Raw genomic sequence first — 22,236 nt, 5'->3', positions numbered from 1 at the left:
GCAGAGGATGAAGCGTCAAGACTTGCTGTGTTCTTGTTGGCTATCTGTTACAATATAGGAGTCTTAAGGGAATAAGAAAGTGGTGGGGCTAGTTGTCAAAAAATAAACTTCGGACCAGTCAAACTTTGGAGTTCTGAGATTAATATCAGAGTTGAAGTCTCTTTGTACAAAGAGGTGAGTTATATACAGAAAGGGTGACACCTCCATTGGTTCCTGTGTAGCTCATTTTTGTGTGTAGCCACAAAGAAGAACCAAGAAGAGGCAAACGGGTACCGAAGCGACCCGCACATACAAGCAACGCCGGGCGCCTTCAATAAAAAGGTTATGKTTTTTTTCATTCCACATTCAACCACAGACTGGTGTCTCATCAAACAAATAGCCAAAATGAACACACATTGTAAATAAAGTTTAAAGTTAAAAAAAAAATTACCATAGTCACAATTGTCATCCTTCTCCCTCAAATACAATAGATATTATTGGGCGGGGGCGGGAAGGAGACATTGTTTCTGATATTGGCAAGAAATAATGTCCCACTATTCTTTTCACCTACTAGCTACAGTAGGCTAACATTCCCCTCTGTTGTTGTACGAAGGTAAAGCCAGTGGACACAGTACATTTCGTTAACGACTTGGTGTTCTTAACACCTAGAATTCTAAGAATACCATTCTATTTTTAGGAGACACAAGCGCAGTGGTTCTAGAGCTGGGCCTGATGCTCAGCACTGAAACAGCCAGGTTCCTGAAAAGGTACAAACACTTAAGAGGGAAGAACCGAATCGACCCTGTTAGAACAGCCCAGGCTTTCTTATAAATAAAGTTGCGTTTAACGCCATTATTATGACCAATCACCTAGATCTAGTCTGTGACCTTTGCCACAAGCTGACCCCTGACCTATGGGACTCTGTTCCAAACTATCACACAGCACTTTTACTTCAGTGATGCCACAAAGCACGAGGGTAGAGGGGTTAGTGTGTGCATATATATATATATATTAGGGGAACAAAACACCAGTGTGGAGAGAGCGATTGGGGAAAGCGCTAGAATGAGCCTGCTGTTCTCTCCGACTGCTAACCAGGGCCTATACCAGCTCAATGACATCTACTGGGAACGTACGTATGTGTGTTGACCGATATGCTGAGTGCTGCCAGAATTTGAACTAGATAATTAGCCTATATCCCCCATAGCCTAATTAGCTCAACGCTAAGCTAAAGCTAAATAGCTACTAATCCCAGAAGCAGCTTTGAGTCGTTGACTGAATTGAGAAGGAAGTGAAAGCGCRGGTGGTCCTGCTCGTTCAGTGCTGAGTAAAAGACCATGCGTTTTTCTGCCATATGTAATGCTACATCAGTAACGGCTCGCAAACAAGAGACAAGGTTTGTTGCTTAGTTTGCGTAGCGTCACAACTTGATCGATTTCACCAAGCCTTTCACGCGCCAAGGCAGTGCTGTGTCACCCTGTAGCGTTCACTACCATCATTGTTTGGATAAAAACAAAATGGAAATGAAATGAATTGAGCAAATTTGTCTGGTTTTATACATTTATGTATAGCAGTCAAAATGCAACAATGCCTTAGTTCCGGGTTTCTTAAACGACTGTATGGGTTGGGGCCCTGGGCAGGTCAGAGGTGGGTTGTGGGAAAACATCTATAATCACGCACTATTTATTCTTCATTTGGGTTGTTGGAGGACCTTTTGGGTCAGGGGAGGACGGTCAATTTCTACATTTGGTTCTCGAGCTGGAAAAGTTTAAGAACCACTGCCTCAGTGGACCAGTGTTTGTTCTAGGTTTCGTAAAGATTAGCGTATAGAATATATGATTCTAGACATGATCACATTGGAGACAATATGGAATATAATCATCTTGGCATTATATGAAGTACTCTTGTTTACTATGTAGTGTGTAGATTGGGCTAGCTGTTTTAGACTTCAATCAGGCTAAACCTCATTCAAACTCAAACCTGAGGACTGCAAGAGAGGGATGTATTTTTAACTGTAATAAAACCAAAAGAGGAATCTTCCAGCTATGCGTTTTCATAGCGCTCCGTTGCCACAAGCTGAATGAGTAATGCTTTGGGAGCACTGTGGGCTCGGGAGGGGCTCAGTCTTCTCTTATGTAACAGTAACGGAGGCATCGGATTGGATGTTGGCTCTAGGGGTGCCATGGGCTCTGGGTGTTGGGTTTCTCTTACTTCCTGATCGCCAGTCCACAGGAAGTGACAGAGGCCAGGACCCCTCCACAGTTTGTGTCGGGTCTGTGTGTGCCATTTGGGAACGTTGACACTGAGGTGTGCAGTGAGTAACAAACTGTACAACCTTCATATGCAAGGGGGGACGCAGAGTCCGATGCACACCGCTGAATCACATTCGGGTCACAACTCCACATTCACACCCATCCTCTCTTAATTCACATTAAGTTGTTTAGACACCAAGTACTGAGGTTGGGGTGATCCTCCCTCCCACTTTTGTATGTGTGAGAGAGAGGGTGGATCAGGCCACAGATTCTGCGGTTCCTTGAGCTTCCCACGAGTATCGTGATGTTATTTCATTTGGAGGCTACTGTCCCTTTAAGATATTATGCTCCCCCCCCCAAAAAAAGTATCCACTCAACTAAAAAATTTACTCGCGTGGCTCTGTATCTACACACAAAAAAAGTTCATCGAAATAATAAAATATAAAATATAACCTTGTTGCTACTACWACCTCCTCACAAGCGTTCAATTTTTAAAGTGCTTGTAGAAAAACAAAAAAATACTAAGGTTTAGTTGTTAAAAAGAAAACTAAACGATGACGCCATTTTCATTTCAACGTGTTGTAGTTGTTGGTTTTCGTGCCTCTTGCTCGTCACGCGCTGGTGTCCCCAGAAAAGTGCTTTGGTTGTGAAACGGTCAGAATAGTGACCACGGCTGTGTCCAAAAAAAAAGATGGTCAGTAAAGAACCGTTATTATAAAAAACCCTTATGGGAATCCACCGAGGCAGAGAGATGAGAGGAGACGCAGCAGATTCACTTCCTCGTCACCGTGAGTCTCTGTCCGCATCGGAAAACTGTTGTGTTTCTCCATTGTCTGCCCTGTCTTTTTAATCACATATAAACGCCTCGATCACACCTGCAGCGGCATGGCGCAAAATGGTACGCGGCATCATCTGGATATGTGTGSAACAAAAGTTCAACATTCACCTTCTTCTACCATTTCCGTCAAGCTGTCTACGCAAAGAATTTGATGCATACGTCCGATGATGCGAGGCAAACACAGCGTTCCATTGGAAATGAATGTACTTCTGGTGTACCAAAAATGCAATGACGCTGCCGGTGTGATCGAGGTATATGTGTACAGGTGTGTGTGTGCTCACTGCAGTCTGCGCTACACCAGGTTTTCCATGCCTGGCAGGGGCTGCTGTATGGGCACGGTGACGGTAACGTCGATGGTGTTGCCCGCCTGCTGGGCAAGCTGCAGGACGGGCATGTTGCACAGCGGGCACACCTTCCTCACCTCCAGCCACTTAATGAGGCACCTGGTAGAGCGAGAGAGAGCGAGGGAGAAGGACAGGGAGAGAGCGAGGGAGAAGGACAGGGAGAGAGCGAGGGAGAAGGACAGGGAGAGAGCGAGGGAGAAGGACAGGGAGAGCGGGCGGAGAACAGGGTGCGAGGGGAGAGGGAGAAGAACAGGGAGAGGGGGGGATAGAGAGAGACAAGATTGTTCATTTTTAAGGTAATTTAGCAGACACTCTTATCCAGAGCAAATTACAGGAGCAATTAGGGTTAAGTGCCTTGCCCAAAGGGCACATCGACAGATTGTTCACCTATTCGGCTCAGGGAGTCAAACCAGCAACCCTTTAGTTACTGACCCAACTCTCTTAACCCTTAGGCTTAAGTCAACACTTGCAAATGTGGGTGACACTAACATCGGCTAGACTATGTGTACCCGTGTGGGTGTTTCTAGTGTTGTCTCTCTAAACACTAGCCCTCTCAGTTCAGCTCTTTGACTGCTGCAACTGATCCAGCTATTCTATTTCTGACTGCTCACAAAGTGCTTGCACTGGGAGACCAGGGGGCTTATTCCACAGGGTAGACTGTGCCGCATAGCAGCTAGAAATAGCTCAGTAACTGTATAAAAAAAAAAAWATCTAATGTGTGTGTGTTCYGTCTACCTGTTCCGTGTGTTCCATTTCTATCTGCAGCCATCTACCATCCCTACATGTTCAGCCCTACTGAATAAGGATGCTCTGCGCTATGCATTGTTAACGAAACAGACAGCRAGACTACAGCGCGAGACAGTACAGTAGGTTGATGGGGCCTAGACTAGGGTGTGCGTCCCAAATGGCACTATATAGTGCACTAAAATAGGGAATAGGGTGCAAAATGTATGCACCCCTAAACAGGGAATGGAGTGCAAAAGTAGAGCACTAAAGAGGGAATAGGGTGCCATTTGGGACGCACCCCTAGAGCTTCTGCCCATGACTCAGTCAGAAGTAAGTGGGGGCGGCGTGGCGTGTTCGTTGCTACTTAATTATTTACAGTGGGGCTGGCAGTTCTATTTTGGTACACTCTGGTCCTACAGGGTTGGGAAGGGACTCACACATAGGAGTGAAGGGGGAGAGGGACTGTGCTTCCTTCTCACGGTCACCTACTAGAGGGGTGCATTCAACCCCTGTGAGGTTTATAAATMTTCTGCTCTCTAGTGCCATCTAGTTCTCTCTGCAGTCCCAGAGGGCCACACACAGCGGAGTGTGTTGACATGCAAGTCAGTGTGTTGTGATTGAGTGGGCCCCGCCCCAGCTCCTGACGTGGTAAAAACTAGGCCGAGGCTYGACGTAAACAGCCCAATTTAAATTGTCATGCTGGTGGGAGGAAACTCATTTGGCCCCAGGCCACCAGAGACTTCCAATCCATCAAGCGCTGCATTGTGTTCCCTCTCACTTGCTCTCGGTCGGTCATTTCCTTTCCCCATAATCTCTCTCCATCGCATTCATCTCACCCCCCCCCTACTTTCACGGATTTCTTCACTCTGTTGCCGTGTGCTGGGTTGCTCTACTAAGAGACCTTGGAGGGGGCGGGAACTGTAGATAGCGGCGAAGAAATGGCAGTAAAGGAACCATCACTTCTGCAGCCGAATCATAACATGTTTGACTTGGTGTGAGGAAGGGTTCCGGTCCACAATATTGGGTCCACTTTGCCCCTCAACMGAAGTTACGRTTATTGTGCAACTGGGGCTGAGTGAGTTGSAATCACTGGACTAACTGTGATGATGATAAGCACTCTGTGYGAAGAGGACGTCCACCATTTTGGAYCCACTTTGCCCCTCATGCTTATCAACAACAGACCAATATTATTGTTATTGTGCGACTGGGCTGAGTACAGTGYGTGTGAATTAGACTAGGATGAGTGAGTGGGAATCACAGTTTGGATGGGAAGGGCTCKGTGTACCATTTTGGGTCTGGTTGGAACCACATGCTCATCATTAACGGAACTTGTTATTGTGCGAATGGGGCTGCATACATCGTGTGTGTATGTATTAGACTTGGCTGAGCGAGCTGGAATCACTGTGTGGATGTAACTTTGTGCTAGGAGGCGGGAGGCACCATTTTGGGTCCGCTTAGCCATATATGCTCATCAACAGAACTTATCGTGCAACTGGGTGACCCTTTAGAATCGCAGTTTGGATGGGAAAGGTGCTCTGTGTACAGGGTGTGGCTATTAGATTGGGTTATGTAAATGGTGCTCAACCACACTGTTTAATGTTATTGTGAGACTGGGGCTGAGTGGAAGACGGCCTAGGCCTAGCTGGGCTAGGCCTAACTGGGCTAGGCTCCATCCACATGCTCTGTGTACAGGGTGTGGGCATCAGCCAGGCCTCTGGTGTACTTACTTCCTGTGAAAGGCGTGTTTGCACGGGCAAATCCCCAGCTCGTCTTTCTGTTTGAACTCCTCCAAGCACACCGCACATATCTGTTGACACAGACGGAGAAAGATGGGCGGGGGCAGGGGGGGGACAGAGTTAGCAAGGCAGCAAAACAACCACAGTCATTGTAGCTGAAGTCTAAGGAGAGAGAGGAGCGATTGAGACAGAGGGAGAAACGGGGCTGTTAGCACTAGCAGGGCAGAAAAACCAAACATAAACAGCTTCGAGATAGTGGGTTTTGTATGTACCGTTATGGCAACGCATCAAGGATGACAGACGTCAGTATCCCAAACTAAAACATGTCTGGGAATAGCCAGAGGAGGGAGCGTCGACACATATACGATTTGTACACTTCTGGGCCCATATTCATGAAGCGTCTCAGAGAGTGCTGATCTAGGATCAGATAGCCTTTTAGATCATAATGAATAAGACTACATGGACAGGGGAACCTGATCCTAGATCAGCACTCCTACTAGATGCTTTCTGAATATAGGCCCTGGAACCCATCACCTCGATATACCACTTCTCATGCCAGACCTCAATATGTTCTCAGGCCTAGAAAGAGTGGCGACCACACCCCGAGATAAGACTCCTCAGGCCGGAGAAAGAAGCCTCTCCCTCAAACAGTAGAATGTTTTCATTAAACTGTGACGTTAGAGGGAACATTCTGGAGGGTGCAAACAGAAAAGGCCTCTGCACCTGGAGTGTTGTAGAAATGCAACTTACGTAACATGCACAGGGGTGTGATCTATTCATCACAGCCCAACTAAATCCAGAAATTACATACGATACACACACAATGTCGATTGTGCTCTCAACTTCACACAAGCCATTAAAACCAGTTGAAACTAGATCCAGTGAGGGTCTCCTCAGCCCAAACCAGTCTGGCCCAGATGGGTGCGGTGTACTGTGTGTACTTTCCTGCGTAAAGGTGCCAGCCCAGACAGCTAGGCCTAAATAAGACCATTAAAAGCTAGTTTTATGGCCTAGTTAGGCCAAGCTGAAGCAAATACTAGCTGTGTAGTAAGACAAGAGAACACCACACAGGGAGAGAGAGGGACACTCGCCTGGGTATTTAAAGTCTCTTTATCTGGAGGGCTGGATTCAATCACTCCAGCATTAGCAATATTGATGCAGGGACCATTGTTTAGAACTACTACTACATGCTCAGACCTTATTCTGACAACCTGTAAGCACCCACCTTAGTCGCCCAAAGCCAAAACCGGCTCTGTTACAGGACACCCCCGGAGAAATGAGTCTCTGCATGAGTCTCATGGCACCTTATTCCCTATATAGTCCACTACATTTGATTTGAATCGCATGGACCCTGCTCAAAAGTAGTGCACTAAATAGGGAATAGGGCGTCATTTGGGACGCCCACTGTTTGTACCAGCAGAGCATGTCCGATTGAGCAGCATGCTGAAAGGCAGTGGTTGGTGTGTGTGTGTTGACAATGACTGGGAGTAGTCTGTTTGTGGCAGTGAGGAAGGATTAGCCCTACTGTCACAATAGGACTCTGTGTGGGCTGGGAGAAGAAGAGTGTGTGTGTGTGGTTTGCATGCGTGTTGGGGTCTGTGATGAAGCATTTTAACCCACTGTCACAATAGGTCTCTGTGTGGACCGGGAGATCTTTGTGTCTGTCAGAGGACAATGGAGAAGGTACAAGACAACGGTGCTGATAGAGGCAGGATGGAGACCGGCAGACTGGATATAGCTCATCTACCTACTAGCTTGTCAGTGCTGCTGTGCACACACACACACCCCATTCAGTGACCTATCAGCACTATTGTGTGTGTGTGTGTGTGTGTGTATACATTACTGCCAGTAGTGGTTCCATAATGTTCATGAAGAATCACACTTGTAACTTGTGGCAGAAGAATCAGAATTAGTTGGGTAACAGATAATTAAGATGTCTTATCTGCATAATATGCTTTTATGATATACTTGTTATTAGAATGTATTCCTTCAGACTCTGGTGTTGGCAGTTGCACTTCTTCCCTCAGCTGGGGCCCAGAGAGGGGAGAAGTCAGGCTTGTCTTTCACATGTCCCTGGTGCTATGCAGAATATCAGAAAGAGAAGAGGACAGGAGGGAACATTGTCTTCATATGTGAATGTGTCTTTACCTATTCTTAAACCATGTGAAGGGATGGCGTGATTAATGGGGAACCAATTACTTGTCTCCACAATGTCTGTGYGCCAGTCATTCCTTCCTTTGGCCTTGGGGGAAATGAGGTTTGAGACAACAGATGTGCGGGGTAGTGTCTGGAACCATTGTATGTCATCTCTGATGTTGCACTTATCCTGGGATAGTGTATGACCTAGARGCTCACTCCCCTCAATCAGCTTGTCCAGGTGTGTGGTCAAGAAGGGGTTTTACTTGAGATGGGAGTATCTGGAGTTAACAGTTGATTTATGCCATTGGATGAGTTGGTGTTTTTGGTCTATGAAGTACCAGGAATGAGATYGGAGCCTCGTCTTAGGGGCTAAACTGAACGATAATTTATAGCGAATGCTATCTGGCTACGGGACACTCCTTTCTCATTTAAAAAAGTCTCACCTTGTGACCCGTTCCAAACATCTGTTGTTTGTTATGTAGACTAGGGGGTKGATCTTTGCTATAAAAGATCTCAGTAGCCTTTGTGTTGTGGCTCTCAACGAATCATCTGAGGTTGATTCGTCAACCAGCCATCGCTATTGCAAAGCTCTCACTAATAAAGATTCAGTTTTAAGTATAACTGACTTGTGTAATAAGTTTGTCTCTCCTCATTTRATAATACAGAAATGCGTGGAACATTCCCTCAATACAGAAGAACTGCTAGTGCTGTGTATCCTGGCCATAGAGTTGGATAGAGGTCACATCTTTGCAAACGTGTCCTCTATCCAACTCTATGAGCCTAGCCTTTTTGTCTGCGGCCATTTTGGCTACAGTATTACGTCGGGGCAGGACCTACTTCGGAGTGCTACACTTCWAGGACAAAAGGCATACTTCTCCCTCTCTCTCCCCTTTTCAATACAGACTAGCTTGGGGCTGGGGATGAAAAGAGGTACTGCCAGCTTAGCCCTCTAAGGTTTCTCTCTAGGGTGTAGTTAGAGACAAGACACCATCCTCTCGGTTGAGCTCCATTGAACACTAACCCTGGCTCCTTCTCATTCACTAGATCAATGGTGTCAGTTCTTTTCATTGCCCTCTCTTTAACTATGCTGTTACACTAATGGGAGGAGAGGAGTGATGAGCTAGGATRGTGTGTGTGAAATACGGCCCAAAACTGCACGTCTCAGCACCAMCTCCTCCTGTGTGTGTGGTATCTATGCAAGTGAGAGTTAAATCATGTAGATGAGCAGTGCACTAAATCTGACAGTTGTGTGCGCGATATGGACCATAACTGCACATCTCAGCACTCCCTCCTCCTGAGCTCAGTACAGCACACACCCAGGTCTCACAGCGTGTGCGAGTGTACGAGGGCATGTACATGTCTTACAATCACTAGAATAAATTGGTGTGCTGCTGTGCTCAACTCTGGAACGCAGTCTCTTTGGATGTAGCCAGGGTTACAATAGCAACCTGCACTGAAAATAGTCTAAGGARCCTGCTTCYATACAGAGGATCTGAGCCCTAGGACCATGCCTCAGGACTACTGGCTGTCCTCAGTCCACCTGGTCGTGCTGCTGCTCCAGTTTCAACTCCTCTGCCTGAGGCTGTGGAACCCTGATCACGGGATGTGCTACCTTGTCCAGGACCTGCTGTTTTTCTCTCTCTCTCTCTCACTCACCTGCTACCTCAACTTCTGAATGACCCTGCTGGTCATCTATGAACGTTTGAACATCTTGAAGAACAATCTGGCCTTTATAGCCATGTACTATCTCCACCCAGCACAGCCAGAAGAGGACAGGCCACCCATCAGAGCCTGGTTCCTCTCTAGGTTTCTTCCTAGGTTCCTGCCTTGCTAGGGAGTTTTTCCTAAATCTAAATCTGCATTGCTTGCTGTTTAGGGTTTCAGGCTGGGTTTCTGTATAGCACTTTGACATCTGTTGATKTAAAAAAGGGCTTTAGGCTTTATAAATACATTTGATTGATTTAAGAGTCAGGACATAGGGACACTGGAGATAGCGGTCATCATATGACTATTTACGAGACCACTGATCTCTGTCGCCATGGGAAAAAACATCCCGACGACTCCAACCACTGCAAATCCTGGAATACATTTTTATGAAAAGATAGTCACKCCAATCAAGGAGAGGGGGGTGGGCGAGATCGTTTGACATCATGAGTGCTCTCTATCCTATAATAAACTCAAATCATCCCATTGTAAACAAGTTGTCGCTTTTGATACAAGATGTACAGCAGTTATACAGAAAGAATATTTACTAGGCCATTTCGTGTCTCTTTACTTTGATTCCARCTCAGCCCATATTGATAAAGCRTCTCAGTAGGAGTGCTGGTTTAGTATCAGGTTTGCCTTTCAGATGATAATGAACGAGGAGCTCTACCCTCTCTCTTTGCAAGTCACGGGMCGAAAGTCCCCTCCCCTTCTGAAATTCAAAAGACGCTAACACCTGCAAAAGTGTGATTTGTCCAAATAATCCAAACTACTGCTGCTCGTTATCCTACGCATCCCGTACAGTCCCGACAGATTCTACGGTATCARTTGTGTTTACGTAGATCTGTCCAYGAGAGATTAGAGGGGACCTGGTCCTACGCTTTATGAATACTGGCCCTGGCAACTGGCCCCCAATTGCTCCTCTTGGTCCACATCCCAGTTTACATAAGACGTACCTTCTYGCTCTCGTAAAAATTGAGCAACAACACAGACCACTATCCACATAGCTAGCATCTAAACAAAGCCAGACAGCCTGTGTYTGATTGAAAAACAACCGCTCTGCTCCAAATGCCAACGGCCTCATGAAAATTCATGACGGCAAATTCATTTATTCAGTCTGGCTCTATTATTACCGTTCCACCTAAAGGTTGCTTGGGTTGTGTTCTGTCTGACGTTTCCCCTAGGTACAGATCTAGTTTCCCCTCCCCCCCAATCATATACTTAACCATTAGTGGAGAAAATGCTAAACTGACCCAAGATCAGCAACAACGTCTCAGTTTGTGAGATACAATTCCTATTAACCAAACAATCAAGTTCTCCTTGTACCGTTCTGCGTAGTTCTAATCCCACGTAGCCACTTAAGAGTAGGTAGCCTAAAAATGTGATTTGTAGGCAGGTAGCCTAGTGGTTAGAGCGTTGGGTCAGTAACTGAAAGTCCCYGAGCTRACAAGRTAMAAATCTGTCGTTCTGCCCCTGAACAAGGCAGTTAACCCACTGTTCCCCGGTAGGTCRTCATTGTAAATAATAATTTGTTCTTAACTGACTTTCCTAGTTAAATAAAGGTAAAAAATAAAAAGAAACCCTGTTTAAACCCTTTGGCATAATGAGCAGTTTGTTAAGTGGGGATGGTACGTGAGGTGTGTGTGTCAGAATGTGTACTGGTCAGTGTGTGCCCCCAGGCAGGCTATGGGTTGGAGGGTAAGCAGCTCTGCCTTGGGCAGGAAATGGGGTCACCAGAGACACAGGAGTTTTTCCACTCTGAGTACAACTATTTATTTTTTTATTTAACCTTTAACTGGGCAAGTCAGTTAAGAATAAATTATTATTTACAATGATGGCCTTGGAACAGTGGGTTAGCGGTCTTGTTCAGGGGCAGAATAATAGATTTTTACCTTGTCAGCTCGGGGATTCGATCTAGCAACCTTTCGGGTTACTGGCCCAACGCTCTAACCACTAGGCTAACTGCACTGAGGTGAGATGGGCTGCATCTCATTCCTGAGAAGTTTCCCTTCTCCCCTCTACAACTGCACTGAACTAGAGTTGAGGGACTGTGTTTCATTCCAGATGACCAGTTGCCTCCTCCACTCTATCCTGAAGAGAAAGCAGCATGGCAAGGRAACGAGACAAAAGTTAAGCTATCGGTTAGGCTATATCTGTCCAATGGCAGATATGAAGCGGACATATTTCTGTAATGAAATAAAACCAGGGACAAAGAGCTTTTGAGTTAATGGGGACAGTGATTCACCCCCAGGGGCCCATTCAAAACTACTGTTGAGGGCCACAGTCCATTACGTGCTCGTAAAAAGCAGTGTGTGTGTGCACKCGTGTTCAAACTGAAAAAGCCTACCTTAATCTATAGGCAATTATTGGCAAACAGGGAGTATTGCTGCGCCTACCAAACCATGACMTTGTAATGGTATTTCATTCATGCTCCTGATATCATCAGTAGTGCTGTGAACATAGACCTTGACCGTGTCCTCAAAAGGCTCAGAACAAAAGTAGTGCACTATGCTATGTAGGGAATAGGGTGTCATTCTTGATGCAGCGCCAGAGTTAGGCTTATCTTATCAAAACGATAATCGGCTGACTAATTCAAAAGTAGGCCTCTGTTTGCTTTGGGAAGGATCGCAAGTAAAATACGGCAGGTCAAACAGAGCTGAGAGCGTGTTGAAGCCCAAGTCAAGTCAAAGCTTGCTCATTTCAACACTCATCAGCCACATACAGTAGTCCTACATTTTGAATATGCTACTTTGTCACAAGGTTCAGGCCTAGAAAGCTCCCCTTAATGTTCTTTGAACGTTAGAGATTGGTTTAGAATGTTCCCCTATTGTTCTTTGAACGTTAGAGATTGGTTTAGAGTRTTCCCCCAATGTTCTTTGAATGTTACATAGCTGCGGCTGTACAGTGCAACGGCACAGCAACGCGATCTGTAATAGATTGGCTGAGTACTATCAAGGACACTACTACTGAACTGCCACAACATTGAACTGCTGCGCTTCCTCACACAATACAACCCCTGTCCATCATACACAGACAAGGGCATGAAGTGATGTACCGGTGTGTGTGTGTGTGAGGTTGTAGACCTATGTGTATTTAGAAGGGTTATGTTCAGCTGGATACAATAAAAACATTGAAATTGATGTTACCTTTATTTAACTAGGCAAGGCAGTTAAGAACAAATTCTTATTTTCAACGACGGCCTACGAACAGTGGGTTAACTGCCTTGTTCMGGGTCAGAACGACAGATTTTTTTACTTTGTCAGCACGTATTATTCACAGCTGTTGTAGCCATGCTCCGTGTCAAATGAAGGTTAGATGTATACAGCTGCAAGAGGCGCAATCTATACACTTTTTCCAAAAACATTTTCCTTTGGACAGAGCCCTTCCAATAAAATGGGTCATTCCCCCCAGCCAGCGTTGGGTGAGTGTTTTTCAGCAATACATAACAACTTGGCTGTCCTACAATCACGCACACACGTTCACAAACAGGCACACACACGTCACATACTGTAGCGCTCTCCCACTTCTAATGACATAGAATGACTCAATAATGGCTACATAACTAGACCTCTGCACTGTGGGAAATTCCTGCCCTGCCGGTGAGSCGTTTGGTTAGCGTTAGCAACGTAGCGCTTTCGCTCCTTACACGCGGGTGCCAGCGCTAGTTTTGTCATTAGCATTGACGTGCTAAAGGRAGTAGCGGGGGCTMGCGAGAGGCTAGTAGGGCCACTTGGGCATAGTTTATCAGGGGCCAGGGCTGAGGCTGTGAAGGAGATCTGTGGAAAAGGGGCTAACGCTGCTAGCTGTACAGCTGGGCTAACATGACTAACACATTGTCCGACGCAACAGATGGACTGTAACAAGCTCCAGAGACAGACATGCATAATGAGAGGACAGGGCACATGCACACTCAAAAACACAGGCGCACACACACACAATGTGCCTTTTCTGACATGGATACCCTGAACATGAGAGAGATACATCAACAACAGTCTGCTGACAGCTCAACTAAATGTGTCTCGACAGGTCCACTTTGCATAAAGGGGTTCCCTCGCTATTTAAACAACATTTTAATTTTAGCAGGTTAGTCTAGTTGAGATACAAATCTATTTTTCAAGAGAAACCTAAGGGATCTTGTGGCTATTGAACAACCAGTTTGCTTCAGACGACAATGATAAACCTGCGTCATCAAGATCACACGTTTCTAAATCAATAAGTAGCCTAAATGTATGTCATGGGACCCATATACGGTAACACAGCAGTAAACAACAAAACAATCAATGTAAATGCCAGACCAACGGCGACTTTACAGTTTATGAAGCTCAGCCTGTTCAGACAGGAAACCAGAGTATATGCATTAGCTGACGTCGCACCAATCATATTCTACAAACACTTTCTACCTTAATATGGTGGTATATTTAAGCTGATCATCMGTTTTACTCACATTCTCTACTGCTGTTGGTTACGCGATAGTATGCGGTTGTATTTTCTTGTACCCASCCACCACCCCAGCCTCCACCTGTTTGGTTCTGTCYTGTGGTGGGATTGGTACAGAGTACCTTGCTCACTGCCTGTAATTATTATGATCTTAAAAAGGTGCACTATGCAAAAATCACTCCGCCATTTCCTGGTTGCAAAAATGTGAATAGTTTGCCTAATTTCAGTTTATKTGACAAAACAAGCAAGTATAGTGTAGAGAATCATTGTACCATCTAAACCACTGAAATAGATTTTCCATAACCAAAAATKTTGTATTTTCAGCTGGTGTACAAAAMCAAAAAAGACACAAAAACAAAACTTAAACATATAAATAGCACACATAGAACATATCTACTGCGTCTTAGACTTGCTTTAAATGAGTGACAGATCTAGAACTCATATTTCTATGTGAATTGGGTAAGGGTCGCCCAAAAAGTGACATATTACAGCTTTAACATGATGCACGCTCTGGCWGTGAGATTCCTCGAAGGAGCAGAGCCTAACGCAAACCCTAACATACTGCAATCATTTTCTAAATAATGGTTAAACAAATACGTGGCGTTTGCTGTCTGAAAGGTTGCTTTTGGGGGAGGTACAGTTCAGTACAACGACCAAACAGTTACTAATGTTACATTAGGGAAGTACAGCACAGAGTGTGCTAAGCTTGTCAGTCGTATTACAGAATGTCCATGTCCGGTCCAATAAAAAAAAGTTAACACCTGGTGCAATGCTAAACAATATCAACTCAAAGCCCATGTAACCATGAGATACAGTATCAATAGAAGTCAAGACAATGGAACAAGAAAAAGGTTAAGTGCTTACCTCATGCAAATTTAGCTCTTTGACCTTTTCCTTCTGTATAACCTGAGAGAGAAAAAAAAAAAAAGGCAATTAGAACAGACAACATAAAACACACTTTTCCTCAAAGGAAACATCCAGAAGTGAATCCAATACTAGTTGTTTTTTTTAGTATAARAAGAATGGTGATGTATGAATGGACAGTAGAGTTCAGTTCAGTTCCAGGCAGTTATGGTCCTGTGTGGCTCAGCCCCTCACCCTCACCACTCACTTAAAGGGATTAAAGAYGTATCAACAAAATAAATGCTTCCTGCTGCTATTTCACGCACAGCATCTGGAAATGTCTTCTGACAGGAAGGAGTACAGCTACGACCGGAAGTTACTTTTTCAGCAGGCTGGCTGGCTAAAACTGGCCGTACATTCGATTAAGGGCGAGTCCCCCACTTCCATTGAAACTAGCCCAAAATAAACCACAATCCTTCTGTTTTTACTCTGATGCCTTCTACAGTATGTATATTAAGGGTGTGTACTATATAATGTGTATGTTCAGCAACAGAGGATTTGTAGGCTACAGTGACATACTGTGAGAAAAATAAACCATGTTCATAGTATTTGTGTGTGTGTGTGTGTGTGTGTGTGTGTGTGTGTGTGTGTGTGTGTGGTGTGTGTGTGTGTGTGTGGCGTGCGTAGACGACGGGCCTCTTACTTGTTTGTATGCATACAGCTCCTTGTGCGCCTGGTGCCTTAACCTGCAGGGACAACGCAGAGAAACACAGCATCTCTTCAATTAGTAAAGAGCCTGCTACAACTCACCAGTTGCACTCACAGTACATTCAGATACAGTGGCAAGTCAATAGACCCTGAAACAGGAAGTGAGCAACTGTATAGAGAGCATTCAGGGCAGAAAAACATGGCTGATTTAACAATGTCCATTCAAATCTCCAGCACGGAAATAAAAGCAAGTCAAATTCAACTGTTTAGACGCTGTAGAAACAGACATTGATGGCAGTGCTGCAGTTGTGAACTAGCCTGGTCTACTTTGGATTTAAAATTATTTTAGTGCTACGAAACATTCAGGAAACTCACCCCTGTACAAGATCTTGACTACGGTAGCCTGGATTCAATCTTAACCTTCACATTTTTTTTTTTTTAATCTTTAGTTTTGAAGTCATAAATCAATCCAGATGAGTTGATGGAAGATAAAAGCTACGGTCATTGTAATAACCACTAAATTGAATCCAGGCCTTTCCCTATGAACTCTTTATATACACACACACAGGAAATACTGTCTGTCATCAGAAGTGGATCCACTTGGCATTTCAAAATGGCTTTTGAAAAGGATTGGACCTGCTATCTTTTATGGTCTTTGAAATGGAATGGCCCGAGGTCGGGTAGGGCACCAGTTCTGCCCACAGACCCATTTGATTTCACAATGGTGGTATCCCAAATCCCTATGTGCTCTTGTCTAAAGTAGTGCACTATATAGGGAATAGGGTGTCATTTGGGACGAACACTATGTGATMTCACACCCATCTCACAGCTGTGAACGGTGACATTTAACCCCAATGGCTTGGCKGCTTCTGACCCTAATGACACTGTTATACACCTCCCCCACTAACCCCGACCAAACCAAAACATAACCTACTTCCCACCCAGCTATCAGTACCAAACTCAAATCTCACTCAAACGTCACCCGGACGACCTTATGACGACTTTGACGGAGCACAGGTCAGCAGTCGTGCAGCTCCACTGCCACAACTAGGTTGGGAATTCCACACCTTGACACGACTCAATGTAAATGTGGGCCCCCCCCGTACTGAATGGCAAATGGTCTGGTCCGAACTGGACTGCTTAGGCAAAATGTCCACCAGGTCGAGAGTCTAATGTTTTCTCTCTCAAGCGTTAAAAAAAAAAGGTACCGCAACTGACAGCTTGAGGTGGTTATAGGATACATCCCCCTTTAAACCAATCATCCCTGTTACATTAGCAACTCTTCAGCACCCCCACATACGGTTTCTGCCAGCAGGACACATGGTTTTATCACCATCATTCGTGTGAATGCAGCAGGGATGCTTTTCACGTGAGAGTGCCTATCTAACCAGAGCTCCTGTCTTGACTTTACCGTAGTGGCCTTCATTACTGCTGACTAGGCTAGAAGGAGAGACAGATTAATCATTTGCGTTGGAGAAATGGGAGCTTTACTTTACTACAGTACATCCCATTAAAACTAAACTTCCTTTCTTGATTTTCTTCCCTTGACCTTCACAAGCAATGATGGGTGGGTAGTAAAATATCAGAACACTATCCAGYCCTTTCACCTTTAAAGTCCTTAGATCAGTGTTCAAGGGGATAGATTACAAGGAAAGGAAACGACTGGGCATATTAACCATCTTTAGTGGGGAAGCTAAGGCCCTTTAAGAGGGCATGACAATGTTAACAAATGGGAGAGGAGTATTAAGGTCAACTCAAGAGAGAGGCAGCCAAGCATAGGGAAGTCCATATTCTTAAGATAAATAACCCTTTGAAAAGTGTTGTGATTGGAAAATGACACCTAACTAACTATAGCTTGAAGAAAGTCAGCCATGAGAAAGCACAAAATTCAAATAGATCCACAAATATTATGAAAACGGTGAGTATATACCACCCTGTGAAMATTTTTACTATGAACAGTTAATACACGTAGTGCATTAACTAGAGGTCGACTGATTAATCGGAATGGCCGATTAATTAGGACCGATTTCAAGTTTTCATAACAATCAGAAATCTGTATTTTTGGACTCCACGAGGAGCCTGCCTGTTACGCGAATGCAGTAAGAAGCCAAGGTAAGTTGCTAGCATTAAACGTATCTTATAAAAAAAAAACAATCAATCAATCATAATCACTAGTTAACTACACATGGTTGTTACACTGGCAATACTAAAGTGCCTATAAGAACATCCAATAGTCAAAGGTATATGAAATACAAATGGTATAGAGAGAAATAGTCCTATGACTACAACATCTTACCTTGGAATATTGAAGACTCATGTTAAAAGGAACCACCAGCTTTCTCATGTTCTGAGCAAGGAACTTAAACGTTAGCTTTCTTACATGGCACATATTGCACTTTTACTTTCTTCTCCAACACTGTGTTTTTGCATTATTTAAACCAAATTGAACATGTTTCATTATTTATTTGAGGCTAAATTGATTTTATTGATGTATTATATTAAGTTAAAATAACCCTACCTATTGTCATTATGTTTGCACGGCTGGAACCTTATCAAAGATTTTCTGCTGGCTTGAGAAATTGTCCAGTACTCCTCTCAGCCCAATAGCACATACGCCTGTAGTCAAATCTATTTCACTTTATCACATCCCTAATTGTCTCTCTCATCTCGTTGCAGGATATCCATGAGCTCTGATTTTCCAGCACTACAGGTTTAGGATGCCTAATATCGGGTTCAGAACCTTCCTCTCAACATTACATTGTGGGTTGGACCGCCATCTTTGTCTTCATCCTCAGCCTTCTCTTCTGCTGCTACTTAGATAAGGTATGATCCACCCTGCTGCGTCCTAGTGACATAGCCTGTAGTTTCTATTAGTCTCCTTTTGAAAATCTTGATTTGTGTTGGTTTAGGTTTCTTGCAAACGGTGCCAGGACAGTGTAGATTCTTGTGTTATGACATTTGTTTGTGACCCCATATTTTGGACATCAACAGGCCTCACTCCCAATGTTTACGGTGGCCTATTTTTTTATGTTAGCACAGCTTAAGTGCAACTAAACCACAGATACTAAAAAGCTGATTGACGTAGCTAAATCCATTTCTTCGAGAATGACTTGCCCATATCCAATTATGAGTCAGCTGTGTTTTTAATCTCAACCTGTGGTCAAAAATTACTTTGTTTTGTCCATTATAGATGGACCAGCATTTTCACTGTAACCTATTTGTTATTGATATAGCCACACCAATGGATTAGATGTTAAATACATCCAGACTGCGAGGGAATTCAGTCATACACATTCTAAAAGGCCTTGCTCGGGTGTCATTACTCTGCAGTACTTTGGCACCGGTCTTATGTTGGATGCCCATTCGAGCGTACGTACTCCAAGGCCCCCCCCCCCCCGCCCCCCCCCCTACCCCCCCCGCCCCCCCCCCCCCCTATTTCGCCTCCCAGGATGGTATGTCCACCATGTTGATGGTTCTGCTCTGTTTTTACAAACAACACTGTGCGTCCCAAATGGACCCTATTCCCTATAATAGTACACTACTTTGACCAAAGCCCCTATCGGCACTTGGTCAAAAATAGCACACCATATAGGGGATTGGGAGTCATTTGGGACAGACAGGCTTTTCATCATTCACACTAGTTGACTTTGAAGACCTGAGCTGCTTTGCGCACAGGTAGAAACACAGAGGGTTAGCCAAGACATGCAACATTTAGGCTACTTAACACGAGCAAAGGTGCTCATGATATAGGAGTGCTAAACTTTGTGTTGCCAGCCTGCTAATCAGAATGTGATGAGAGACTAGAAATTGTGCATTTTCAGGCTCCCAGGCATGCAACACACAGCGGGGGACCAGGAATCTGGTAGTCATCAGCTGCAACATAAAGAAAATACTTGTATCCACAGCAAATAAGGCTGGAATTGTCTGAAGTGTAAGCTCTGTTTACCTAATGTGTTCAGGCTACAGGGTTTTGAACTCAAACTATGACCAAGCCTAAACCTTTGCGGCTCCAAACAAAGCTTACCAAGGCTTGAACTGCAGCAGTGTTTTCAAAGTAGTTGAGAGCACAGATGGACAGAAAAGCGCCAGGTCTGTCTTACTCTTAATGAAATGGCTTAAGTACTGAAGCGAGTCAATTATTACAAAAGTAAATGTATGTTATCCAAGACAAGTCAATCATATTTGCTGTCATTGGGCCTAAAAACTCTTTCTTGGTGGTCTGGTTTTAATTGAAACATTGGCATATTGGGTCTAAATTCAATTTGGGTTGTTTTTAATTTCCTTTTGTGTTTTATCATGTTCTTTCTCAAATTAACCTTTTTTCATAAAGGCTTATAAAAAAAGGTTCAACAGCACAGTTTGGAGAAGGAATCGCTGACTTGATCATCTGAACTGGGGGAAAAATCCCACCAGAAAATAATATCCAGACTGTTTCTCCCCTGCTGAAACATCTATTAAAAGCTGCTTAGCTGCATAATCACTACCACTACAACTCCCAACTTGAAGAGGCATGTGTCGTGCCCCTCATGTTAAGTCCTTAGGCATCCTCTCTCCTCTTAGCTGGAAATGCAAGGGCCTCTGTGTAGATGTTGTATAAATCCAGCACAGTTTTATGCATGCTTCCATTGGCATCCTATTCGCTATATAGTGCACTACTTTTGACCAGGGTCGATAGGGCTCTTAGCGCTGAGTGGTTAACAGCCGCTGAACCTTGGACAACGAATGAGTATTATTCTCCTTAAGATGGCCCTTCAATACGTTTGAAGCCAGACCTGGCTTGTATTATATTGCTTTGCGGAGATCTTATTGGCCCGCCACTCTAGCCCCCTCTGGTCCAATCAGATAGTCCTGAGCACTGTTGCCATGGTGGACACCATGGCAGTGGCCAATGACGTTGGAACTCTGTAGCATTTCTTGCCTAAGTAGCGAGAAGCAGCATGTCTCAACCCAAATTCACCCTGCCTTTACCTAACCCGGCGGGGCGGGATGGTAATGTGTTTCTGCTTTTGTTTTGCCCTCCCTCCTCAAGACAAACTATGAAATTAATGCAGTGTCACGATATAATTCTGGGAGGAAAAATAAGGGGGGAAAAAGGTGGTCGGATTTAACAGTAATTTATCGAAAAACGTTGTCCCAAATGGCACCCTATTTCCCTATAGTGCATACATTTGAGCAAGCAGAGCCCTATGGCCCTAGCCCTGCTCTGTGTAGGGAATAGGTGCCATTTGGACCTTTTATCCTCTGAAAGGCTTCTAAAGACGCAGTCTCCCTTTCTACACGTGGCCCTCAGGTTCCTAAACAACCCACCAACCACAAAAACCACAAGGCCTCACTGGATAGGCTACACTTCCATGTATATTAACACAGAATCAGTTTGATTTCCTTGACCCACGTTCATTGCCTTTAGAGACCGATGGACGAAACACTGAGCCCTGTCTTAACTTTAGCCCCCCCCTTACTAACACCACACCGAGGCTCCAGTGTTGGTGTTTCCCCTAGATCAGATCTGGGATCAGCTTCCCCAATCCTAACCTTAACCATTAGTGGGGAAATGCAAAACTACATAGATGCTCTTCTTGGGTCAACTTGACTACTCCTCACAGCCAGTCAACAGATGATCCTCTGAAAGCTGAACAATACGGGAAAGGAGAGGGAACGAGGCCAGTCGGGCTCTGGAGAGGATGTGTGAATGCTCGCTTTCCCGGTGTGGCCCAAGCAAACACGGCCCGGACAGCTTGACGTGAGGCTGAACGTCACAGGTAGACTCGACTCCCTCCTCTCGGTAGTCCCGAAGTCCACACACATACGTGAAATAAGCCTGTGGCTGGCAACACACCATACATATATAAAACCACACACACACACATACACGTTGAGGAGTGTTTATGTTGCCCAGTTCTGTTTAGAAGTCAGTGAGGAGTCCATGGAAAGATCACATCCCTAGCACCACGTGGCCTTCTGTGGTCTCCTGTACTAAATGTTACTGAAACTTGAATCTATCCCCCTCACTACCATGCTAACAGTGCCACTCGTCAATCAGCCCCTGCCCTCACCTTTGAAAATCCCCTGCCCCTCACCTTTGACCCCTTGCCCAATGGGAGTCTCTGCACCTTTACCTCTGCTCTCTTTCAGAAGGTGTCAGTCTCTCTCCTAGAACTGTGCTGCTGTGTGTTACAGATCCCTCAGCCTCTCGCTCTGCTCCGAGAGGTTAAGTGTTACTAGTAACGGAGGTAAATCTTCAACACTTATGTCTCTCAATCGCTTTCCTTTTTCTCCCTTTTTAAAAATACACTGAGTATACAAATATTAGGAACACGTTTCTAATATTGAGTTGCACCCCTTTTGCCCTCAGAACAGCCTCAATTCGTTGGGGCATGGACTACAAGGTGTCAAGCGTTCCACAGGGATGCTGGCCCTTGTTGACTCCAATGCTTCCTTTAAAACGTCTTTTTTCTTTTTTTAAAATATATATATTTTTTTACAATTATTTATTTGTAAATAATGACAATTACAACAATTACTGAATGAACACT

General features: G+C 44.6%; 1 protein-coding gene across 1 annotated transcript in view; it reads right to left on the bottom strand.

Moving 5' to 3' along the window:
• Positions 1-426: 426 nt before the first annotated feature.
• The window catches only part of LOC111964363 (RING finger protein 24), a 34,032-nt gene continuing 12,222 nt past the window's right edge, over positions 427-22,236 (bottom strand). The window contains exons 3-6 of the mRNA XM_023988246.2: positions 15,699-15,741; positions 15,017-15,058; positions 5,864-5,943; positions 427-3,509 (exon numbers count right to left, since the gene is read on the bottom strand). Coding sequence (XP_023844014.1) covers positions 3,359-3,509; positions 5,864-5,943; positions 15,017-15,058; positions 15,699-15,741 — 316 coding nt within the window. The 3' untranslated portion in view covers positions 427-3,358. The remainder of the gene's footprint in view (positions 3,510-5,863; positions 5,944-15,016; positions 15,059-15,698; positions 15,742-22,236) is intronic.

The sequence above is a fragment of the Salvelinus sp. IW2-2015 genome, linkage group LG1, assembly GCF_002910315.2.
Source record: "Salvelinus sp. IW2-2015 linkage group LG1, ASM291031v2, whole genome shotgun sequence".
Lineage (NCBI taxonomy): Eukaryota > Metazoa > Chordata > Actinopteri > Salmoniformes > Salmonidae > Salvelinus > Salvelinus sp. IW2-2015.
This window is presented reverse-complemented; position numbering and strand designations above follow the sequence as displayed.